This window comes from Phyllostomus hastatus, unplaced genomic scaffold (genome assembly GCF_019186645.2).
Source record: "Phyllostomus hastatus isolate PE091 unplaced genomic scaffold, TTU_PhHast_1.1 phas_contig_58, whole genome shotgun sequence".
Taxonomy (NCBI): domain Eukaryota; kingdom Metazoa; phylum Chordata; class Mammalia; order Chiroptera; family Phyllostomidae; genus Phyllostomus; species Phyllostomus hastatus.
Genome location: NW_025333916.1, coordinates 11,294,618 through 11,320,099, shown reverse-complemented (window position 1 = coordinate 11,320,099; position 25,482 = coordinate 11,294,618). Strand labels below are relative to the sequence as shown.

Sequence of the window (25,482 nt, the reverse complement as noted above, 5' to 3'; positions counted from 1 at the left end):
AATACCTGTTCTCTCACACTTTCCACACATATATCAGTGTTCAAAAAATTTTAAGCAGTCTGAATAGTTTTCTGTAGTTAAACAATGACATGGAAAAAGTATAAGAATATAGACAAAGAATATAAATAATTAAAACTACAAATAAATTCTATGGAGGAAATTTAAGCTTTGTGGCCAGCAGGGCCCTAAAATAAAGGCTATTATTTATCTTGCAGTATATGAAATCATTAGAAATGTAAGAGCTATCCCTTGATTTTTAATTTCAAAAGGTCTAAACAAAAGACATAGAAATCAGTAACAGAATTTGGTTATTTATTGGAGATGAGTAACTGGAATAAAACCATAGTCAGGGTATCAAGTCTATAACTTACCTTTCACAATTACACAGGGTTTTGGCATGTATTCCTGTGTGCAGTTTTCCTGCTTTTGCCTTGCGTTATCTCCTATATTTAACTTCTTTACTTTTTTTCCACTTTATTGTGTTACTGTACACACTTCAGCAAGGAAACTTAGCTGCTTTGTGAAGGAGTGGGGTAGTAGTAAACTTATAGTACAGTAGGCAAAAATTAAAATCCTTAGAGGTAACGTCACCCCCTCCTTGATAAAGTTTAAAATTATTTGCAGTAAAGTAAAAGAACCCTTTATTCATAGTTTAATAATAACTAGGTCATGTGAGTCATTTTTTCCAACAATTATGAAGATAGCTAAGCACTGCAATTCACAGTCTCATCCTTTTGTTGACCAACTTTTTAAAAAAGTAACCAGAAAAGTTATGCATTATTTTCAGTGGCCATGGACAAAAGAAGACAAGGAAGGGGAGGGGGGACTGAACTTTTAACCACGACTCGATTATCTTTGTGTTAAACAGATAAACCACAACACTGCAATAAGAAAGTTAAATTTTCCCCTGTCATATTTTTTGAAAATATTCATTAGCACTTAACTATCTAGGAAGTTGATCAGCCTGGTAAACAAAGTAGTGATTTGTAAATGCCAGTCACAATCACCCTATACTTGACTTACCTGCCATTACAGAGTAGCCATCGAGCAAGAGAATAGTGAGGTATAATCTTCTGCATGACACTGGCCATCACCATGGTAACGACCAGCTGTATACCTATTACACCCTGCATAAAAAAACAAGTTTAACAATAAATGAATTTAGATTTGAGGACACTGTTAGAAGCTTTCCATATATTTTGAAAATGAAATTTTACAAAAAAGGAGTTATTATTAAACTATTATTGCCATTTAGGCATTCAGGACCACTTATGTTTAAACTTAAAATATGCAATCTCATCTTATAATCCTCTACAAGTTACCCAAGAGTCACATCCATGTGAATAAAAGTTAAATGAACTAGCACACACATTCAAAAATCTATTCCTAAGAAATGTTATCCATTAGATAAGAGTATCAAAATGAAGTGAAAATTAGTGACTTTTTATCCTTCTCCAAATTTACTCTGTTCAACACACATAAAATACTAGCTTGGCAAGCGTTAAAAGCAATATGAGGTGGTAGTGAATGATTAAGGAGAGTATTAATTAGGGTGTGATATGGCAGAACTGGCCTGAAAAATCACTTTCTAAAAAATTTAATTCACGTTGCCATCACCAACCTTCCAGTGGGTGGACTTTCAACAATGTCCAAAATACACTTAGTAATGTCCTCATCAATCCATCTTCTGTTCCCCATGATAGCTAAAATTCAAACAGTCTCCTTTCTTCACACCTCCAACCTCCCTCAAACTTGTAATCCTCCCCTCAGCAGAGGACAGCCATTTCACAGAGAAAAGACACACCATCAAAATATGAACTCTTAGCTTCCACCAAGCTCACAATCACTTGTATGTATATACAACACTAGTCTCTTCCCACACCCTCTAGAAATAGAGCAGTTTTACACAAAGCAAATCCCTACTTCTGTGCTTCAGAGCCCGTTCTAACTAACCACTGAAGAGTTTCCTTCCTACATCATACTTAATCTCTTATGCATTTAAATCCTTCCTATCAGCACTGCAACACCTCTAAATCTATTTTTCTAAAAACAAAACAAAACACACACACACACACACACACACACTAATTTTCCCTTACTCTACAGCCCTCCTCATATTGAGTCACTTTTCAACACTTATTCTTATTTCTATTTTCTCATACCCCCACACAGTTCTGATTTGACTTCTGCTTCAGCCTATTCTACTGAAACAACTACCATCAAAATCACTTCTTCTTGCCAAATTATATTTCCTTATTTTACATCTCAGCAGTTTTCCACAAGGTCTACCACAACCACTGCTTTACTCCCCGCCATTGATCAATTCTTTATACTCCTCTGGTGGCTCCTCTATCCCAGCAGTCCAAAAATAAGGCTGAATTCCAACCTCAAACCTAATTTACAAAACAAGTACATAAAAAATATAAAATGTTTGAAAGGAAGTAGTATAGCATATTGATTTAAGAGCATAAATTCTGAACCCAAACTACCTGGTATAGAATCCACCATCCACTAGTTGTGACTTTGAACAGGTAATTTAAACATTTTGATTCTTGTAAGTGCCCTGGATGGGGATTGAACCCACAACCCTGGCCTGTAGGGATGACTCTCCAACCAACTGAATTACCTAGTCTGGGTAGTTCAAATGGAAGTTCAAAAATTTAAACATTTTGTACTTCCATTTCCTCTTCTACAAAATGAAGCTTAAAATTCAACTACCTTATCAAGTATGGTTAGGAACTGTGCCTGGCACAGAGTAAGAAGTCAATGGGTTAGTATTATTTGTTGTTATTGCTATGGTTATCACTATTTTTATAGAAAAACATTTGTTTTTAATATAAAGAATAAAAGTCTTTTTTTTCTAAAGATGTTATTTGTTTTTAGAGAGAGGGTAAGGGAAAGAGAACAAGAGAGACAGAAACATCAATGTGTGGTTGTTTCTTGCATGTCCTCCACTGGGGACCAAGCCTACAACCCAGGCATGTGCACTGACTGGGAAGTGGACCAGCCACTCTTTGGTTCTCAGGCCTGCGCTCAATCCACTGAGCTACACTAGACAGGAAGAATAAAAGTCTTTAAAAAATATCAGTCTATGAGACAAATAAGTTGAAAAAAATCAAACTGCATTGATTGTAACAAACTGTTTGACCAGTTATCATTATAACAAATGTACTACTACTGTGGTGGAGGATATCCACCCTGGGGAAGGCTTTGCACATGTAAGGACAGGGATACACATATAAGAACTCCCTCTATTTTCCTATTCATTTTGCTGTAAACCTAAAACTGCTCTAAAAAATAAACTCTATTAATTAAAAAAAATTTTTTTCTACAGAGAAACAATATAAACAATGTCAAAGACCAACTGGGAAAAAGCATTTGTAACTCACATCACAAATGGATATTTTACTTATTAGATATTACAGAGTTCTCATAAACTAATTAGCAAAAGACCAAATGCCTAATTAAAAAGGAACAAATATGTACAGAGAGTTGTCAAAAGCAAAAACAAAAACTAACGAGAAAAATTATAAATGGCTCTGAAACAGGCTGTTTATAAAATGTCTTTGAAACCTAACTCAACTATGGTTTTACTGTAAATACTTTAATGCCTTAAGTTTTACCAATTGGGTTACAGCTTAGACCACTTTTATATTCACCTAACATCAAAGGTTACATTTTCATACTTTCTTCTTTCACATTTTCTATCATTCGAATTTACTATCCCACTATTTTATGCTGAGAAGATAACATTCATTTACATATTTTTAATACTATAGTGAGCTATTCATTTTTATTGAACTTACTGGGATGGTATTGGCTAATAAAATTATACAGGTTTCAGGTGTACAATTCCATAATACATCAACTATATATTGTATTATGTTCATCACCCCAGGTCAAGTCTCCTTCCACACCATATATCCCCTCTAAACCTTCTTCTACAACCACCTTCTCCCCTTCTCCTCTGGTAATCACCATGCTGTTGTCCATGTCTGTGAGTTCTTTTGTTTTGTTTTGTTTTGTTTTGCTTTTTGCTTCACCTCTTCACCTTTTTCACCCTGCACCACTATCGCCCCCCGGGGATAGCTGTCAGTCTGTTCTATATCAATGAGTCTGTTTCCATTTTGTTAGTTACTTTATTAGATTCCACAAAAGTGAAATCATATGGTCCTTGTCTTTCTCTGTCTTATTTCACTTAGCATAATGCTCTCCAGGTCCATCCAAGCTGTTGTTGCAAAGGGTAAGATTTCCATCTTTTTTATGGCAGGATAGTATTTCACTGAGTGAATGTACCACTGTGTTTTTAACCATTCATTTTCTGATGGACACTTGTGCTGCTTCCAAATCTTGGCTATTGTTAACACTGCAATGTACGTAGGGGTGCATATATTATATTCTTTTGAATTAGTGTTTCAGATTTCTTCAGATATATTCCCAGAAGTGGAACTGCTAGCTCATAATGTAGATCCATTGTTAATTTTCTGAGGTAACTCCATACTGCTTTCCCCAGTGGCTGTACCAATGTTCATTCCCACCAATAGTGCACAAGGGTTCCATTTTCTTTCATTGTTCCTTGATATATTGATGATAGCCATTCTGACTGGTGGGAAGTAATATCCCATTGTGGTTTTAATTTGCGTTTCTCTGATGACTAGTGATGTTGAGTGTCTTTTCACATGTGTATTGGCCATCTGTATGTCCTGTTTGGAGATGTCTGTTCAGGTCCTTTGGACATTTTTTTATAATTGGATTGTCTCTTTGGTGTTGAGTTTTATAAGTTCTTTATAAATTTTAGATATTAACCCCTTATCAAATATATCATTGGTAGATATGTTCTCCCATTCAGTGGGTTCCCTTTTCATTTTGTTAGTGGTTTCTTTTGCTGTGCAAAAACTTTTTAGTTTGATATAATTCCATTTATTTATTTTTTCTTTTGTTTCCCTATCTGAAGTGATAGATCAGAAAAAAATATTGCTACAAAAAATGTTTGAGATTTTACTGCCTATGTTTTCTTCTAGAATTTTTATGGTTTTGAGTCTAAAATTTAAGTCTTTAGTCCATTTTGAGATTATTCTTGTGGATGGTGTAAGAAGGTGGTCTATTTCATTTTTCTGCACATCTGTCCAATTTTCCCAACATCATTTACTGAACAGATTGTCTTTATCCCAGTATATGTTTTTCTATGTAGTTTGTGATAGAAGTTCTGCAATCTCCATACAATGAATGCCATTACAGAGAACTCTTTCAGGCAAAACAAGGTAAAGAAATACATTGGCAAGTATGTCAGAAGGTTGGTGTATTTTAGATTATGGACTTAAAAGTGAAAGATATTTTTTAGTTAGAAAAAGTTCTGTGGACAAAGTGAACCTCAGTCTAGGCCTTGAAAGAAGTGACAGTATCACAGCATCTTTAAGGTCATCTAGTACAGTATCTCACAACATATATAAAAGTTTATTAGTGTGTAAACTCCTTCACAGCAAAAACCATATCATAGTCTCATCTAATAAATGTTACAGGTATTAAATGGCAGTTTAGAAAGACTAATCTGGAAGACTGATATGACAGAATATGATGAACTAACGAAGAGGCATCTTGCTGAACTTCCCCTCTCCTTAACCCAAATCACAAACATAATGAGATGGTGCTGATAGACCCACTATTGAACATTTAAACTATAGGAAGGCAAAACAAATAAAAACTTACAAACTGGATTGACTAGAATTAGGAATATCAACTATGTTTATGCAATAATCCAGACCAGAAATGATAAAGCTTTAAATTACAGCGGTATCTCTGGTACCCAAAAGAGAAGAGTTATAAAGATATTGTTGCAAAATTCAAAGGGTGATCAAATATGGGGGCAAAGAAAGAATTAAAGAGACCAATGCTGAGAAAGGCTAACACCATAATATGACTGGCATATTATCAGTGTTGTAGTTGATGTTTGACTAAAAACGTTCAATCGAAAAGTATAACTTCACTCCATTCCTTTCCTATGCCATGTCCATGGTTTTAAATAAAGTTGTAATACTTTCTCAATACTTCATCCATGAACTGTGCTACATATACAATAGAAATCTTCCCCAAATTTCTAACAGAAGCTAATAAATTTTTCCTAGAATGTATCTTCTGTTGGAAGACTACCTATATAGGTGCTACTCAAAGAAAATATGTCACCTTTATCCTAATACAGGAATCTACCTAACTTTTGAGAGGTAGTATTTAAATTATGTGTAAAATATTTCACCAAGGTTATTCTTTTTCATACAGATTTAGGAAAGAATCTTTGAAATATATTTTTAAAGTGGCAATCATTTTACAGAAATATGTATTATCAATTTAATACATTAATATGAAATTTAAATCAACTTTTGAGACATTATTATGCAATTGATGATTACAGTGTACATGCCAGAGATTAACATTGTATAAAATGTAACAATAAAATATAAAGTATAAAATTCATTAACTAAGAGACACAACTATTGGAAATTTAAAAACAAACCATTTTAATGACTTCACTGCCCAATTTAGCATCTACATATAAATTTATACAAAAGTGGAATTTTTAAAATGTTTAAGTTAAAAGTCAAGTTTTGTAAATATTTTTCATCATTTTTAATTAAAACCAAATTGCTTAAATAAATTTAACCATAAGCAAACATAAATCTCACAACAGACAACTGTTAAACTAGACAGAGATACAGTGAAGCTACGAAGTCTATCATGGTTGAAGTGTTAAATACACAACCAAATGGGTCAGTGATTTGAGTAGCCTTAACAGTTTATTAGTGCTTTAAAAAAATAACTTGACCAAAGAAGATACCTTCTGTTTGGATTAACTGCCCCCAGGTTCTGACTCCTTCATAACTGGAATTGGGGAAAGTCATTTATGAAACAGCTCGTAAGTACCCAAGAAGTGTGAAATACTGGGGGAACTTAGATTTCAACCTCTCCCATATCTGTTAACCTGCGGCCATGAAGAGCAAAAAAAATGTCATTTGTCCTTAGTCTCTAGAATGATCATTTCCATTTTTGTCAGTAATCATTTCTAGGTAGTTTAAAAAATTATTACCAAGGAAAATTAAACAATTCTCCAAGAAATAAAATATATCAAATGGCAATATTTTATCTTGCTTGTCAATATTAAAAACAAAATTCCCAAACTTAAATACAAATGGGCTGCAATTTTAAAATTCAAAGTTTGAATATTGTGTCTTCAGTGGACTTGACATTTTGCTTTGTTTTAGTGATAGCCAGACATGTTGAGACAGACTTCTCAGAACTGCTCAAATAACTTAAAGGTCTAAATTTTGTTATTTCAACCTAGACTCACATTAAATATAGAATTCAGACTTTGATATTTAAGGAAACTATCTCTAAACTATATACAAAAAAAAAAAAATCAGAATCCAAACAACCAAGATCTCAGAACTACCCAGTTCAGACTTATCCAGAACCCAGACCTCTAATTTCCAACCTAGTGCTTTTCCCACTAAATTGATTCAGTGCATTTGATGAACATTTACTAAGCAACATACTATATGTGCTGAGCATTAGACCACTTGCATGCAATAGAGAGAAACAGCAGTCTCTACCATCAATGAGCATCCAGTCCACTAAAAGAGTAAATGGACCATTACAATACAAAGTGATGAGAGGATAGGCAGAGAATTCTATGAGAAAATAGCAAAAAGAACAAAGAGAAATTATTAAAGGCAAAAAATTGTGAAAGGTCATTTTGGAAGGTAAAGCATGAATCTAGACCCAGTGGACTAAGTCTGGGGAACCCTCAATGACACCTGCTTCAAATGAGATGATAGTAGGTTTGGATGAGATATTGAATGGCAAAACCAATGAGTTTATAATTTAACCTGAAGGCAACAGGAAACCCATAAAATGTAATATGACCATCTCAGTATTCAAGAAAAATCTCCCTGTATACTGTGTAAAGAATGGATGAGGAACAGCCCACCAGAACTAAGGCAATTACCCAGATATGAGAGGAAGACCTGTACTAAAGGTAGGAACAGTACTCCAGGAAGCAGGGTGCAGACTCTCTTGCTCTGGTGATAAGAACTATAAATCGCTATATATTACGTGACAAATGAATCAGGGCCTCGGTCAAGCAACGTTAAAAATCATTATAAATTCAAATTATGTCACTATAGAAATTATATCTATAAATGGTGAAAGCAAAATATTATTTAACAAATACATGCTGTCTGATTAACATGCATTCAGTATCTTGCTAGCTGTTATCAGGAACTTGGCAAAGAATTTTCGAGTTTCAATGACTGTTATATCCATGGATTGAGCGCGGGCTGGGAACCAAAGTATCCCAGGTTCGATTCCCAGCCAGGGTACATTCCTGGGTTGCAGGCCACAGTCCCCAGCAACCGCACATTGATGTTTCTCTCTCTCTCTCTCTCCCCCTCCCTTCCCTCTCTAAAAATAAATAAATAAAATCTTTAAAAAAAAAATTACTGTTATATCCCAAATACTTAGCACAATGGATTTAAAAGGTCAAGGCACATAGTAGGGCACTTTCTATTCGCTAAGAATGAATGAATGGCATTACTACAAAAGAATCTGTTTTAACACATGGTCATAGACTAAGGGGAGGGTGGTAATGGGAGGGAAGGGGGGCGGGTGGGAGGGGGAACTGGATTGGGAGTAAAAAGGAGAAAACTGTATATGAACAATGATTAATAAAAAAAAAAAGAATCTGTTTTAACAAAACTAATATGATCATCTAAGATGATCTAAGATGATCATATTAGGTAATAACAAATACATATATTAAGACAATACTGCAACCCAATTTCACATTAACAATGAGTTACAGAAATTCAAAAATTTGGGTATGAAACTTTCATAGAGTAGATGAGACATAAGGTGGAAAATGAAATCACACAGATGGAAGAGTAAAAGGAAAGGAATTCCAGGCTAAATGACAAATATGAATATATAGTAACCATGGGACAGCAAAAAGCCTAGCTCAACCAAAACACACTTTAGTATAGGACAGAGTTACAAGAAATAAGATGAGAATTTTAGGTTGCTGAGTCTTTGAAACCAAGAGGATGCATTTAGCTGATGTGTTTAAAAAGATCACCTTGAAGACTTTTAAACAGGTAAGGGTAGGAGGATGAAATAATGCCAAGTAGCACATAAGAAAACTTAGAGCAACCTGGCTGGCATAGCTCAGTGGATTGAGCGCGGGCTGGGAACTAAAGTGTCCCAGGTTCGATTCCCAGCCAGGGTACATTCCTAGGTTGCAGGCCATAACCCCCAGCAACCGCACATTGATGTCTCTCTCTCTCTCTCTCTCTCTCTCTCTCTCTCTCTCTCTCTCTCTCTCTCTCTCTCTCTCTCTCCCCCCCTTCCCTCTCTAAAAATAAATAAATAAAATCTTTAAAAAAAAAAAAAAGAAAACTTAGAGCAATATATTGATCAACTAAAGAGAAAACCTATGACTAAGATAGAAGTGGTTGAAACTAGGAAGGAAAGACCAAAGATAAAAGTACACCAAAAAAAAACCACACACAAAAAACCAACAAAAAAAAAAAAACCCCAACAATCAAATTTTTGAGTGTGACTGAACATGAAGGAAAATAACTGTAGAATGAAACTGAGAAATGCCTCCAAATTTATTTCAGGATGTTTTAGTTTGGGTGATTGGTAGAAGAATCCTAGAGCGACTGAGAACAGTGGTAGACTGAGGGAAACTCAAGGAAATGAACTAGCAGGCCTCAGATGGGCCTCCCAAAGACAGGACCAGGGCTGCATCCTCAACTTTCCCGAACACACAGAAAACATGCTTTGCTGGTGGTATAATCAATCTACATGAGTCAGAATGGCAATAATCAGGTAAGAGTTTTATTAAGGTACAGTAAAACATAAACTACCAAGTGGATCAACGTTCAAATTTGCTAAGTGTTCCATTCAATTATTGTCTTAATGATACATCGGAAGTCAAATTAGTAGTAGGCTATGGGGTGAGTAGGGATTTAAAGCAAAAGGCAGCATGGACAGGCATTTCATTCAGGCAATGCTTAAGTCTGAAGAAATATACAGAATATCCCTCTAGCACAGCAATTTTCAACCTTTTTCATCTCATGGCACACATAAAGTAATTACTAAAATTTTGTGGCATGCCCCAAAATATATTTTTTGCCTACCTGCCAAAAAAATAAGTATAATTTTGATTCATTCACACCAGATGGTTTTTGCTGTAGAAGCTATTGTCATCTTTTCTACTTGACCATCTAGGGGAAAAAAGGTCAGTGCCCCTGACTAAATAAGTCAGATATCACATTTTTATTGCTGCTCTAGAGTGTAAAATATTCCCACCCCTAAAGAGTTCCAGATAAATATGTTCAATTCTTGCTATTTAAACTTTTTGTAGACTTTTAACTGGCAAAACTACTTTCCAAATGATATACTTTCTTTAGATAAAAACCTATCTAAAAACTATACTAAGTAAATACCACTGCTAGGGCTACAATTTGTTTACCTTAGGCATGAGAACCAATCCATATCTAAGTTAAAAATGAGAGGACAATTTATTTCTTCCATCATGCAATGATTTTATCAGATTTTTAAAGTGTTAACCACTGACACCTACAAATACTATATGATAAGTGATATGGGAGAGGTCAGTGCCACTATTAGAGGGGCACTCCAAGAAAGGGAGTAATTAAATCTACATAGACGAGCTGGGAAATACTGGTTCACAGAGGTGACATCTGAACTAGGCTTACAAGGTTGAAGAAGCATCCCTCTGTCAGAAAGAAAAGGAAGATAAGTTTAAACAGATACACTTATCTGTACAAAGAGAGTAAATGGCATGATCCAAAATAACGAGCGGTTCTACGTGGCTAGACTTTGGTTGGATTCCACACAATGGACCTTTCTGCAGGTGCTTAAAAATAAGTCCACCATCTTAAGCCTGGAAATAACCAAATCAAGTTATATTTTGGAAGGATAACTCTGCCACCATGATAGAAAAATTAAGTGGAGGGGTAAAAGTAACTGGAGGCAAAAAAATAACTTAGAAATCAACTGAAATATGTAGCCTGCACTAAAACAGATTCAAAAACAAAATCAAAATAAAAAGAATAAAAAATTTTAGACAGAAAAAATAAACTATGCAGAAGATTAGTAATCAGTAACTATCTCTACAAGGAAAGTATCAGAGGAAAGGATAAAACTTAGGTGATTATGTAAAGATATGATGGAAATAATGGGTATAATTCCTTGAAGAAACTAAGCAATAAGAGGAAAATCTGATGTTGCTAGAATGGTTTACACTAAAAACATATTTTTTTTGGTAGAGGGGGGAAATGTTTAAGGCAATGAAAGTAACATGCTTAAGACAAAATGGAAGTAACCATTTGGGGGTGCTGAATATTCTAGACAGAAGTTTACTGCGGGAATTTAATCACTTAAGAATCAGAAATAGGTGAAACCAAAGGTATAAGTTGAAAGCACAACTTTATGAGACCCTGTCCTACTAAACAGAAGCACAAATAGATATAGAGATGTCTGAAATTTTAGAACTTTAGCAGTCAAAGTGTGAGACACCTCGAATATTAACCACACCAAAGTCAGAATCTTGACAATGTGACTCAGAGGAGGTCTAGAAACTGGAAAAGATAGGTCTAATGAACTTATACATGTGGATGACTGACAGACCTAAGCTGGGTATCTAAAAATGATTACACCCAACAGGTTCTTTAATATGATTGAGAGCTGTCTAGATTCAATCCAGGAGAGATTCTTCCATACAATACAAAACAGCATAAAGCAATCATAAACAGGCAAGAAAACTCCTGCCCACTGACCACCTCTAAAATCCCAGGGTTGATTATAGGGGCTATCCTGGTCTTTATCTGGTTTTATAACATAAAACATAACTCCAGCTCTTACAGACACCATAAGCAGGCCTGAAAATAAGCAAAGGAGGCCTTTGCTAAATAAACAAAAGATTTCGGTAAGAAAACAGCTAAAGCATATAAATAAGGTCACCTATTGATATTTCATATGCATTTACTGATTTAATTATATGAAGTCACAGATATTTAACTGTTCTGATCCACAAAATGGCAACTTCCTATAGTTCAAATTTAAACTGTAGAGCACAGGTGGCAAACACAAGGCTCACAGGGGTGCATCCGGTCCTCCACCTTGTTTCATCCTGCCCGGCACCTTGTTTCTAACTGGTGGCAGCACTCAGCTCTTGCTTAACTGTTAAGGAGTAGTTACATTTATACAGTCCTAAAATTACTTTCAGCTCTTTGAAAGCAACAGCAAGGCTGATGTGGCTCTGGGTGAAAATGAGTTTGATACCCTGCAATAGAATTTTATATATAAGAAGGTAAATGTGTGAAAGGGAACTGTAAAACACAATTATCAAGAACTATGATTTTGAACTCAAGTACATGCAAAGGTTTTCAAATTTAATTGTTTATACAATTAGGTTGGTTTGCCAGCATCAATGTTTCATAGCATAAAATACATTTTTAATTTCTTTAAAGTAATAAATATAAGCAGATATTTTGCTACTTTCCAACTCAATAGTAAGAAATGTAATGTACTTTAAGGTAAAAAATAATAAACCCTCAATAAAATGCCTAGGTACATTCTAAGTATCTTTGTAACTGTAATTAGACCTACAGTACAGTGGAATGCATGTATTTGACATAACTATTCAAAAAGAGCAGCTCCAAGCTTCTGCTGAATATGATGAGATAAAGCTGTTTTTCAGAGTTTGATTAAATTTAGAAATAAACTTCAGACATTTTCATCAATATAAATTGATAAGACAAAGCAGACCTGTTAAAAAATAGAGGGCAAAGATACACACTTTTTCATAAGAAAAAAAAAAAAGACATTCTAGTTAAATATAATCCATAAACCACTTTAACATAGGTGTTAAAATTAATAGCTGTTTATTTTAAAAGACAACTTTCCAAATAAAGTAGGTTGAATGAATTATGCAATATCTCATATCAAGTAATACTATACAGTCATTAAAATGTTGATGAATACAGTATTTTTAAAGATGTTAACAAACAACTTCATCTCTAGCCAAAACATAAATAAATGTTTCATTACAGTGCTAATAGTAACAACGAAAGTTCAATGGAAGAAGGGATCCCTAAATTCTGCCATTCTTCCTTACCTGTATTTGCTGACATTATAGAAAATCTCCCTACAGATCTATATTCAAGATATTAGTCAAAACTAATGAATTTATACTTGACATTTATAAATCACCTTGTTCAGATCAATTCTTACTCATTCCTCAACCTTCACCTCCTTTATAAAACCTTCCTTGCTAAAAAACATATTCATAACTCCAAAACAGCCTTTATCATACTCAACTGTGACCACTAATTTCAGGGTCTTGCTCCACTAAAACTGTATTCATTTAATTTCTCCAGCCGCATGCTCACTACCAGGAAAGTGTCTAGCACAGCAGTTTTCAATACAAGGTGAACATTTACCTTTTACATGAAATTAAAGGATAAAGCATAAATTGACCACTGTTCTTCACTACATTCAGGTTCCTACTATGTACCAAGCAATAAACTTTAGCATAAAAAAGAAAATTATTCACTTCAAGACCAAAAGACAATCTATTGTGCTTTCTATATTATCTCAGAAGTGGTATACCTATTTTTACAAGAGAATCCTCTCAATTTAATGCAATAGGTATTTGCATTAAAACACTTTCTTTTAAACAAGCTGAAATTTATAACTTTGTTAAGTGCACTAATAAAGCTTCATTAAACAAATTTTAACTAAAAATTTTAGCTTAACTCTAAATTTTAAGCCTTTATACAAAAGCCAAAAAATGTAATGTGCACCTCTAATGTTAACTACTAGAAAGATGCATTCATTATGATATGTGAATATGTTGAATAATTAAACACACTAGGGTCATAGTGGTTCTGTTACTAGCTACACAGCAATTAGACAAGTCCTTTCTGGGAGTCATTCCTTATCTATAAAATGACAAGAGTCGGCAAATGATTGCCAGATCTTAAAAGATCTTAATATTAATGATTGCAATATTTTAATTAAATACACAGTAGATTGTTAGTTTTCACATATTTACTATTTCTAAACTACCATCAAAGCCTATAATATGTAGTTATTCCTGATAGGAATGAATAGTTAATTATCCCTTCCTCATAATGATTAAATGAGCCTACATTTATAGGAGACCTGAAAGGGAATCAGAGCTCAAAGTTAAAGGAGTATACCTAGCCTACTGACCAGCACTCTCAACTTAGTGGTTTGTGGGACTTTCCCTCAGATTTGTCAATGGCAGTAGTTCTACAGTTTTTGTTTTATTTTAATTTATCTCAGATACACTGTAAATTCTCTCCTATTAAATGGTTCATTATCTTTATGATCTGAAAAATTTTCGTGACTATCAAGAGAAACAACTATGGCCCTGGCCAGGTAGTTCAGTTGGTAAGAGCATCGTCTTGATATGCCAAGGTTGTGGGTTCAATCCCTAGTCAGGGCACATAAAAGAATCAACCAATGAAAACAGAAGTGGAACAACAACTAGATGTGTCTCTCTCTTCTTCTCTCTCTAAAACCAATACATTAAAAACAAAGAGAAAGAACTATGATGACCATAAATACTTTTGATATGAATGACTGAGAAGTTCTCTAGTAAAAATCTAGAAAAATGATAGTTGAAATCAAATTGGAAAAGTTTGTCTTAAAGGACTACTTCTCAGTTGAAGTTATGACTTACAATGAATGTTACCAAAGCTTTTCTTAGCTGTCCCTCCAGATCAGACAACATATTTTGTTGGCAATTAATTCTAATTCCAGTTATCCAGATTCTTGTTTAGCTTCTTTTTTGTTTTAAACATTGGATTAGGAAAGGATTGGTATATTAAATTTGAACATCTGCTCTACCCAAAGAACTAAGCTGTCTAGTGATAAATGATAATAGTGAGGCTTCATTGTCCTAATGTTAATTAATCTCACAAGCAAAGGAAGGGGGAGGTAGAAGCATAAATTTAAAAAGAAGTAAAATTCTACAAATGAATTTAACCAGTAATAAATGCAAAAACTTTTAAGGAAAAAACATTATGGCTTCTCTTTTGAGTAGGACTGTATCCAGAAACTAACAATTCTAGTCATGAAACTTGTACTTGAATATGTATCTTCATGAATCATAAAACACTGGAACCATTTTTAATCAATCATTTATACTCATCATAAAAATGGCCAAAGTCATCTTAAATGATAAAAATACTCAATAAACATTCAAGTACATGAAGTTTTCGTGAGCAGAATCCTCCCGTACAACTTCTTTAAGGAAAAGAAAGAAGGAAACCATGGCACTGATTTTCCTATGTGGATCATTACATTTGGACAAACACTGGCAATCAACAGGTTAAAGATAACAAAATTCAGCTAAGCAATGTGTAAAGGGCAGACATAGATAATGACATAAAAAATAAGCAATTCAGATTGCTTCAAAAGGCTTCTACTACTTATCACAAAGTTAAAAATAGGAAACTATTAAAAAAAAGAGGAACAGCCATAGCTTTTATGACATTAACTGATGACAGTCTATATAATCATATATTTGTAACATGAAATTGAACAACTTGTTGAAGTTCCTTTTTCAACAAGTCATTTTACACTGGTGGAGAAGTCTCCCTTTCTCTCTTCAATGACCCTTAGCATTTCCATCTCATCCCTTCTTCACAATCCAAACTTCTCTACTTCCAAGACCTACTGCAAGGACCAATCATTATCACCTACAGCATCTATTTTTTCCATTAAGGAGCTTTATGATAAATAAAATAAGGTAAAAGAAATCTGAAGGAATCCTTATTGTGACTTACAGAATGTTTAGCATGTGAGATAGAAAGTTCAATAAATAGTATTATGTATGATAGTAGTAATTTCTCTAACACTATCTGAGATGTAATATTAGGTATTAACTGGATTGGGAAAGATTTTCTAGAAATATAATAACCACTAACTATATTATTTCTACAGGAAAATATTTTTTAATTCAATCTTTTCATAAGTTGAAACTTAGCAAAGATAAACAATAAGACTGGCACAACAGTAGTGTCCAAATGACATGGGTTAAAGCCAAATTCTGAGCTGTATGGCTTGGATCAAGTTACTCTAATCTTAGATGTGCCTCCATTTTTACAATACATCTGTAAAATAGAAATGCGACTTGTGGGTATTGATCCAAAGAAACCCAAAACACTAATTTGAAAAGACACAGGTACCCCTATTTTCATTACAGAATTATTTACAATAGCCAAGACACGGAGGCAACCTAAGTGTCCATCAGTAGATGATTGGACAGCGGTATATAGTACACATGTAAAATGAAATATTACTCAGCCATAAAAAAGAGAATGAAATCTTGCCATTTGCACCAACATGAACAGATTTAGAGAGTATTACGCTAAGTGAAATAAGTCAAAGGAAAGAGACATACTATATATAGTTTCACTTATATGTAGAATCTAAAACAAAACAAAACAAAAATGAACAAACAAACAGAAACAAATTCACAGACACAGAGAACATTTTGATAGCTGTCAGATTTTGTGTGTGTGTGGGGGGGGGTAAGTTTAGGGGAATGGGTGAAAGAAGGGAAGGAATTAAGATGTACAAATTGCCAGTTACAAAAACAGTCACAGGGATATAAAATAAAGCCTAGGGAATATAGCCAACACTGTAATAACTACGTATGGTGTCAAATGGGCACTAGACCTAACAAGGTGATCATTTTGTAAGTTATATAAATGGCTAATCACTATGTTGTATATCTTGAGACTAATTAATATTATCAGTCAACTATAATATTTTTCTACTATATATAATTTTCATTATATATATAATTTTCCAATTGGAAAATAAAAAAAATTTTTTTAAAAGAATAAAAGGTTAAGAGAATCCCTGAGATATAACTACTTCATAAAGATTTAAATGAGTTAATGTAAGTAGAGTAGATAACTATTAACCACTAAGTAAATGTAGCTACTATTGTTATTGAGAAAAAAAGTAAAATTCTACTTCTTAACCACCATCTGACATACTTCTCTACTTACCATTAAAGGCATAGTTCAATCAATCCTTTATGAAACTCTTCTTAAATTTTATACAAATCAAATATTCCTTCCTTTGTCCCCTCAATGTATATTCAACTAAATGTACATCAGTAACATTCACAAATTCACATATTAAAAACCTCGGAGCTTTGGGTCAAACTACCAAGGTCATCTAGTTCTAGGTCAAGCAGACTATTTATTCAAGCCTTGTATTTATTGTACTATCTAGCTCAAGCCACATATTTGTTGTACTTTTCCTTGTCACTTTTAAAGATAATGCTCATATAAGCAGATTAGATTTCATAAGATCTAAAGATTTTTTCATTATTTAATTGTTGACACTATTACAGGTGACCCTATTTTCCTGCACTGTGCCCACCTTCTCCACTCCATTCCCTGCCTCTCTTCCCTCTAGCCATCACCACACTGTTGACTCTGTCTATAGGTCTCAAGATTTTTAAAAAACAAAACATTATAATCAGACATTAAGATCCTGAGTCTCAATATCAAAGTATCAGAAGCTGAAATTGTTTCAGGTTTTTCTAAAGCTTTAGTTTACAGCCAAAACATGAAATATATTGAATCTATTTTAACAACAGAATTACTAAGTCTGTTTTATGTAAGTAAAAGAGATGAACGTAACATCAGGATATTAGCTGTATTCTCTCATGAACTGCAATAATTTAAAAAACTAAGATTATGTTGCACAAAAATGCAATTATTTCAATAAAATATAATATCACCTACTACTATAGACTTTATTTTTTAAAAAGTTTAAAAACCCTGTTCACGGTTTAGAAAAAAACAATATATAACTTTAGCAAAAGAATTACTACAATAAATTTTTAGTATGCAGCTCATAAATATAGTCAGATACCAGGCATATAAACTGACTGTCCCAATAAAACATAAGTCCCATAAAAGAACTGTTTGTTTTAGAAAGTTATATCCCTGTTGTCAAAAATAATACTTGACATAGATAGCACTTATATAATGAATGACTGACAAATACTTTTGAGATAAAACCATGATTTTTAAATGTTTGGTGAAATAAAAGGTACAGTCATTTCAATCAAAACTAAGAGAATGTTCATTTCACCAGGACTGGGTATTTACAGACAAGTTTAATTTTTCAAAGTTCCTTTGGCCAAGTTGTGTTCATTCTTAATTTTGTAACATGGCAAAACCATGGCACGACAGTAAAAAATAAATAAATTCTCTCTTTGAAAAGGAACACTTTAGAATATGTTCTGATTTTTCTAAAATCAATTTGCTTTAAGCTTTATCCCAAAGCAAATTAAAACATACACACAAATTATTTAATATGTGGACTAAAACTGGTCTTACAAATTGACCTCAATCAACCAAAAACTAATCAAGAGAATAGCCTCTACCATTACTTGAACTAAGCCTCTTTCAGAAAGAAGTAGTAAATGAGAGAAGTCAGTGGAAAAGTTAGAGAACTGAAAAGAAACCTGAATCTCAGCCACTATGTGATTAACTAATGAAATGTGACTAGGATCCACCCTTCCAGACAGACCACATTTTGGGCCATAAAACACATCTTAGTTGTTGGGAACTGCCCTGCCTGGTATCAGAAGATGTAACCCCCTGCCAAGGCTAAGGCTGAGGGAGTGGCCTTGGACCAGAAACCAGCAAGGAGACAAAAGCTTATCTCCCTGGCAGGAGTGCTGCTTCTGCTGCTTCAATCACAACTGAACCCCAAAGCTTGGTCGGTTAGCCAATGACAGATAAGATTCCCCAAGGGGGGAACGATCTAAGACAGGCATGATCACATGGGAGGCCCCCAAGAAAGGACTTTGGGGGCTACAGCAAAAGGGGGTGATGGACCCTAGCTCCTCAGCTTTGACATAGCCTGAGTCCTCATCGTCTGGGAGAAAATCTCCTTATCCCTTGGCTGCCTTACTTCCCTTAAGCCTGAACCAATGACAGGGTGGTACGGCTCTGTGCTGAAAAGGGTGGGTTCCCTGGGTGATCAGGCCTAAGAAAGAATATATTAAGATCCTGTGAAACCTGCTTTGTTTAGAATGCTCTCAGTTGAATGATAAGGGTCCAAGGAAGAAGTAATTTTGTTCTTTAAAGTTTTATAGCTCTTTGACTCTGACTCAAAATAGGCCCTCAGACTTCCTTGTTACCTATTGTTTGATCCTTACTTCCTAGCAATGAGTAATGAGCTTTTACCTGAATTCTTATTCAAGCGAAAGCAATAAAAGTCTCTCTATTGGAGGGGGAACGGGGTGCTCTCCCCACCAGGGAGGGTGGCCAAGCAGCGCTCTCTTCATCAGAGAGAGTGGCCATTCTGTTCCTACTCCCCCACAGGACCTGATAGTCTCTGTGTATGTTTTTTAGCATGTTTTGACAAACATCCACAGCCGAGATGGATACTGCTGGCCCGTATCCTCGTCACTTAGTAAATTTCAAAAAGCTGAAATCATACAATGTCTGTTCTCAGAATAACAGAAAGATAATTGAAAAGTCTCAAAATATGTGGAGATTAAACACTTTTAAGTAACACATGGTTCAAAGAGGAAATCTCAAAAGAAATTAAAAATATTTTGAACTAAATGAAAATAAAGACAAAATTTATCAAAATTTATGGGGTGCAGCAAAAGCAGTGCTTAGAGGAAAATTTATAACAGTGAATGAATACAAGTATATCAGAAAATATTCAGAATCAATCACCTAAGGTTTCACCTTAGGGAGCTAGAAAGGGCAAATTAAATCAAAAGCAAGCAAAAGAAAAATATATTAAGAATTAGAGCAGAATTCAATGAAATTGGAAATAGGAACTCAATTGAAAATAATTAATGAAACCAAAAGCTGGTTATTTGAAAGGATCAGTAAAATCAGTAAGTCTCTAGCCAGAATTAAGATAAAAAGGAATAACAGAAATTAGTATATTAGAAATGAAAGAGCAGCCGTCACAGTTCCCATGGCCATTAAAAGGCTCATAAAGGAACACTATGAACAACTCTATGTCCACAAATAACTTAGGTAAAACAGACCACATCTTTGAAAGACACAATTTGTCAATGGTGACACAAGAAATAGACAATCTGAATAGGTCTATATCTATTAAAGAAATTGAATCAATAATTAATAACCTTCCCAACAGAATGCACCAAGCCCAGAGGGGTTCACTGGTAAATTTTACCAAACATTTAAGGAAGAAATGATACAAACTCTCTACAATTTCTTGCAGAGGATAGAGGCAGAGGGAATACTTACTAACCAATTCTATGAGGCAAAGACATAATAATAAGAAAAATAAAACTACAGAATATCATCTTTCAATAAATGCAGAATATCCTAAACAAAATACTAGGAAATCAAATCCAAAAACATACAAAAATAATTATATACCACAACTAAATGGGATTTATTCTAGGTATAAGAGGCTAATTCAACATTTGAAAATCAATTAAACCAATCCACCACATCAACAAACTGAACATCTCTGAGCATCACTAAGCACAAAAACCTCCAATATCTTCATCGAAGTCTCTAATGTCTGCATTACAGTTCCCTCGAAGTGTGGTTTAAGCACCACTAGTTTCAGACTTACTGGTATCTGTAAAACTCATTAAAAATAAGATTCTGAAACTTCACCCTCCAATAATGGGTCCCAGATAAGCCTTTTTAATCAAGGATTATTGGTGAATCCTAAGCAAATTCACATTTGAGAACTAGTGTCCTAACCCACTTTTCAAAACTCAGCTGAACTCACCTACCACCATGACCCCCCTCTCCACAGTTAGAATTTCTTTCTTCTGTACTCTTGAGCACATTACACTTATTTCCCTTATAACATTTACCACATTCTCTTCCCAACACCCTTTCTCATGTCCCAAAAGGACAACTTTCTAATAAATTTTAAAGCAGAAGTTTACAACCTTTTTTCCCAATAGACCATAGCTCAGTCCCAGCAGAAGTTACCACAGGGTGCCATATAGGTAAAATAAGCTGTGAGATACCTTCAATTCCAGGAGCTCGCTCTAAATCTACTTTTGTTCCCCAAACCAGCCTAAATGGTGAAAAGACCTATTTGATTAAAGTTGGACTGAAAGTTTCAAAAAGAAAAATAATAAAACATACAGTTTTATTCCCCTAGTGAATACATAGTATTTTTAGTCTGGATCATAATCCCATTGTCATTTGCTCAAAGGAGAACCTTATTACATACACAGGCATTTGCTTCATTTTGATCTACATACTGTACCAGAGAATAAGAGAACAGAATGAGTTTATACCTATTAAAACAAAAATAAAATCAAGGTGTCCCAAGGCTTTGTTTTCCATTTCATAGTATTTAAGACAGTAATGAAATACTTGGCCAAACACAGACAGATTCCAAGTATTACCTATGTGACATATAAAAAATGAAAAGATGATAAATGAAACCAAACTTGAGAAATTAACAGAAAAATACGTGGAAATCAGATTAAATCTTATTTAATAAAAAAGATGTACTTATTCTGAAAAAAGTCCTGAGTGAAGTCATAGAATCACAAATACAAGTCAGGTGTTTTAATTCCCATTAAGTCCCACTTCTCTTATCTAAGGGGAAAATGAACTTTTATATAGCTGGGTAATTTTGCCAAATTCACATAATAATGGGCAGAACCTGGGGCTTCTGAATTTAAGTCCTGCATCATTTTCATTATATCATTAGGCAAAGGAGTGCAAAAGTTTTCAATTTAACCAAGCTGAGTCCTAAATAACTTCAACCCTTGTTAACTTCATTTAATGGCTAAACCCTTTCTTTCGAAGGATTCCAAGCACTGACTACATTTACATATACAGACTTTATCAATTCAGATGGAAAAGCTAAACTGGAGTTAAGTAAATTAATTTAGAAATGTAAGCAATACCAGAATGGAGAAAACCAACTACCTGCCTGCTGGTGACATTCTCCAAGTAACATTCTCTTAAGTGGTATGTTGAGAAAAAGCATGAGTTTGTTTACCTTAGCTTAAAACAAAACTACTTTTTTTAAAAAAGAGGGATTCTACTTCTAGTATTTCAGAAGACTGGGAATAAGTTCATAGTCAGCTTCTCTGTGATTATTATGAATTCAAGGATTTTAATTACACTGTATCTTAACCTTTTAAGACCAAGGATTCAAAAACAGCTTAAATTTAAGAAGTGAAGATCTGAGTTTTTAATCCAGACTATGCCAACTGTTGTTACTTTAGGTAAGTCAATGCCTATTTCTAAACCTCAGATTCTTTACTTCTGTATAACTGGTAGTAGGGATGGGGTGTTGGACTGCTATCTTTGGTTCCCTCTGGTTTTACAGTTCCCTATCTGTCTAATTTCATTGATACTAAAGGAAAAAAAATAACACTATTATTCACTGAGGTTAATACACACGCAAACACAGTGCCCAAGAGTCAGAGGTTAGTAGTCATAGCTCAGTAGAGTTCACCAAGAACCACATTATTTGAAGGTTCTTTTGTTTCACATTCAGTTAAGTTTCTAAAGGTCATTCAAAAGTCAATCATTACACACAATAGCTGAACAATGTCAATATTTGGTTCTGGAAAAAGCATGGCAAACTAAAGCTAAATTCCAAGAAAGCAAGCCCTCTACATAAGGATATGAAATCTTTTCATATACTCAAGTAACTGATCATATTAAATTTTACCAGACCCCTGTGATCTTGGAAAACAACATAAGTACGAAATTCCCCTATTCCCACCCCACCCTTTTGTGTTCTGAAAAAGGTTTACTGCAAAAAAACACTGGTCCCCATAGGACTTCGATAGAGCTCACGGATGACCCTCTTGTTTATTTGACACGGCCAGACACAAACCTGCAGATTCATTCTTCACTTCATACATGCCTAGATGAACTGCTTGTTCCTGTACTTCAATCGGAATAAAATGTTTTTTTACCCAAATTCTGGTTAAGATCCTCTTTACTCAAGTCCCTAAACTTGGCCCACCCTCAATCTGAAACAGCATACAATTCCTTAACAGATCCTTTACAGAATAGGCTGATTCTAGAGTAAAACAATCTTTGATCTACAGACCACACTACCCTTTCATTTAACTTATCTTTAGATGAAGAAAAGAACTTCATCTTAGTTCTTTTTAGCCTTGAAAAATCCCCTTTGCCTAACCTTTCGGACTCTTTAAGAACTTTTATTGTCAGGGCATTCTCCCTATTGTAATAGTCCTTACCCCCATGCGCTTGCAATATTCCTTCCAAATGAAGTATGTCCTTACTAAGTCCAGATTTTTTACCTGACTCCCTTTCCAACGCCAAAAGGGCTGAGTTTGAAAGATAAACTGACCTTGCAGTTTCTTTAAGTGACAGGTGTTTATTATCCTGGAAAGGCTAAAGGCATTTCTAAGATCTGAAGTTTTGGGCCACGACCCTACAGCTAAGGGGGAAGGGAAGATGATCAACCAGACAAGCTCAATTCTGGGACCAAAGAAACGACCAACGGAGCAAGGTCAACTCTGGGACCACGCGCCGTACACTGTGCATGGGACACGAACATTTTGGCTACCTACACCGTACTCCTGGAGGTAACTCACGGTTGGGCAGGACAGATTCAGATGTTGCCTCCCCAGGGGCCCGGGAGCTTCCGGAGCTCCAGGGCAGGTGGTGGGTCCTGCCCTGAGGCTCATCCCACTGCTCCTGCCCCCCTCCATCCTCAGCTCGGAACTCAACCGACTCCCTTCACTGGACTGACCTCCCGGCCCTTCCTCCCCAGTTGTTACTCCAGCCCCCACAGAAAGACTCACCATGGCGCCAAGCACAGATAGTGGACCAGATGCCCTGGAGTCACCGTAACCGTCCCAGACCTCCCCACCCCACAGGGAAGCCCGGAATTTCTTGACAGTGAAAAGGACAGGGTCTTCCTGCTCTTCCGGAAGTCCTGCCCGCGCGGGACAGGAAGTCCCGCCCCTCTTCAGAACGGCGGCGACCCCACGCCACGCAGAGGTGAGGTACGCAAGACGTCCTCTACCGTCTCTTTACTGGGTGTTAGGTTAGAGGCAGGGGGCGGTGCTGACCTTGAGAGCGCGCGGGAAGGCGCAGGCGCAGCACAGGTAGCTGGGCGGGCGGCCCCCCATTGTGGCGCCTGCGAGATCCTGAGGTAGGTTGGGTGGTTTGGACGTCAGCGCATCCTCACTTTGGTAGGTGATGGAGGTTCAGGTTGGTGAATGGGATAAAAGTCGACCCCAGACCCAGCGGATTTGGGGAGGGATGAAACCTCAGGCCGTGCTCGGGCTGAGACAATACAGTAATTGCCTCAGTTCAGTCACGCCCTTTTTCTTTTTACCTTCTCGTGGGTTGTTTGTTTGTTTGTTTTCGGCTGACCCATTCTGGAGACTACGGATCGTAAGAGACCTGTGTTTCCGTCATCTTCGCTCCCTGCTTTAGTGAGTCCCCATCTCTACCCTTCTTCAGGGCAGTGGAATTTGATCAAGAGAAGTTGCTTCACTACTCGCAGATACCAGCCGAAGCCAGAAGAACATACCAACGGCAGAGAAACCAGGAAGATAATTATGCCTATTTAATACTTTACAATACGGACTGCTTCCTTTTAGTTTAAATATATATATCATCAGCTTGAAGAAAGTGAAATTCCCATATACCTCTTAATTTTGTGTTTCCTACCCCAGAATCTCTACCTATCAACTCTACTTTTTACAACATTTGGCTCTAATAGGACAGTACTGGAGGCAGCTTTGGAATGTAGATACAAAGTGCCTTTATCCCAAAAGATAATTTCACAACGTGGAGATCCTTGCTTAAGTCGAGACTGTATCTTCAGTTACATTTATAGGATGTATTGCCGTAGTGCCTAGTTTTGTCATTAATCCGGAATTGAGGGAAACTAGGACGCTTCAGAAGTTAAGAAGGTTGGGCAGAGGTGGCTATAGATGTAACATTCCACCCTCCTTATCAAACTATCCAGAAAGCATGGTGTCCAGACTATAAATAAATCGTCAAAAGATCCTGAGTATCAGAGTTCTGAGCTATCCAAAATAGGCATGCACAGGGAAGTTGCTTTATACTAGAAAGGGGGCTAGAGACTATGCATTAGTTTAGGGTTGTGTTTTTGTGGGCAGATGGATAGCATAAGAAACAGAAGATACAGGAATCACAAGCACTAACACTGGAAACAGCTAGATGTGGGTGGGGCTGCGAAATTGTTCGTGAAACCCATCCTGCTGTGGATGAATCCAGAACCTTCCTGAGGGTTCCACCTCTGCTGTAGTGGGACAAGATTGTAAATAGACAAGGCCCAGGGCATCTGCAGATGGTAAGTGTGGTAGAGAGGGATTGGAGTGGTTTTCTGGTGTGTCTGTGGGAAGCA

General features: G+C 35.5%; 1 protein-coding gene and 1 long non-coding RNA gene across 2 annotated transcripts in view; one reads left to right on the top strand and one right to left on the bottom strand.

The window, feature by feature from the left end:
• TMEM161B (transmembrane protein 161B) overlaps window positions 1–24,039 on the bottom strand; it is a 75,255-nt gene extending 51,216 nt beyond the window's left edge. Inside the window, exons 1-2 of the mRNA XM_045847900.1 lie at window positions 23,903–24,039; window positions 1,024–1,127 (exon numbers count right to left, since the gene is read on the bottom strand). Of these exons, the coding sequence (XP_045703856.1) occupies window positions 1,024–1,127; window positions 23,903–23,905 (107 nt within the window). The 5' untranslated portion in view covers window positions 23,906–24,039. The remainder of the gene's footprint in view (window positions 1–1,023; window positions 1,128–23,902) is intronic.
• A 125-nt stretch (window positions 24,040–24,164) lies between these two features.
• On the top strand, window positions 24,165–25,125 carry LOC123824521. Its single transcript, XR_006786716.1, has 2 exons — window positions 24,165–24,255; window positions 24,570–25,125. It is a non-coding gene; the product is annotated as an uncharacterized LOC123824521 (long non-coding RNA).
• Window positions 25,126–25,482: the final 357 nt, after the last annotated feature.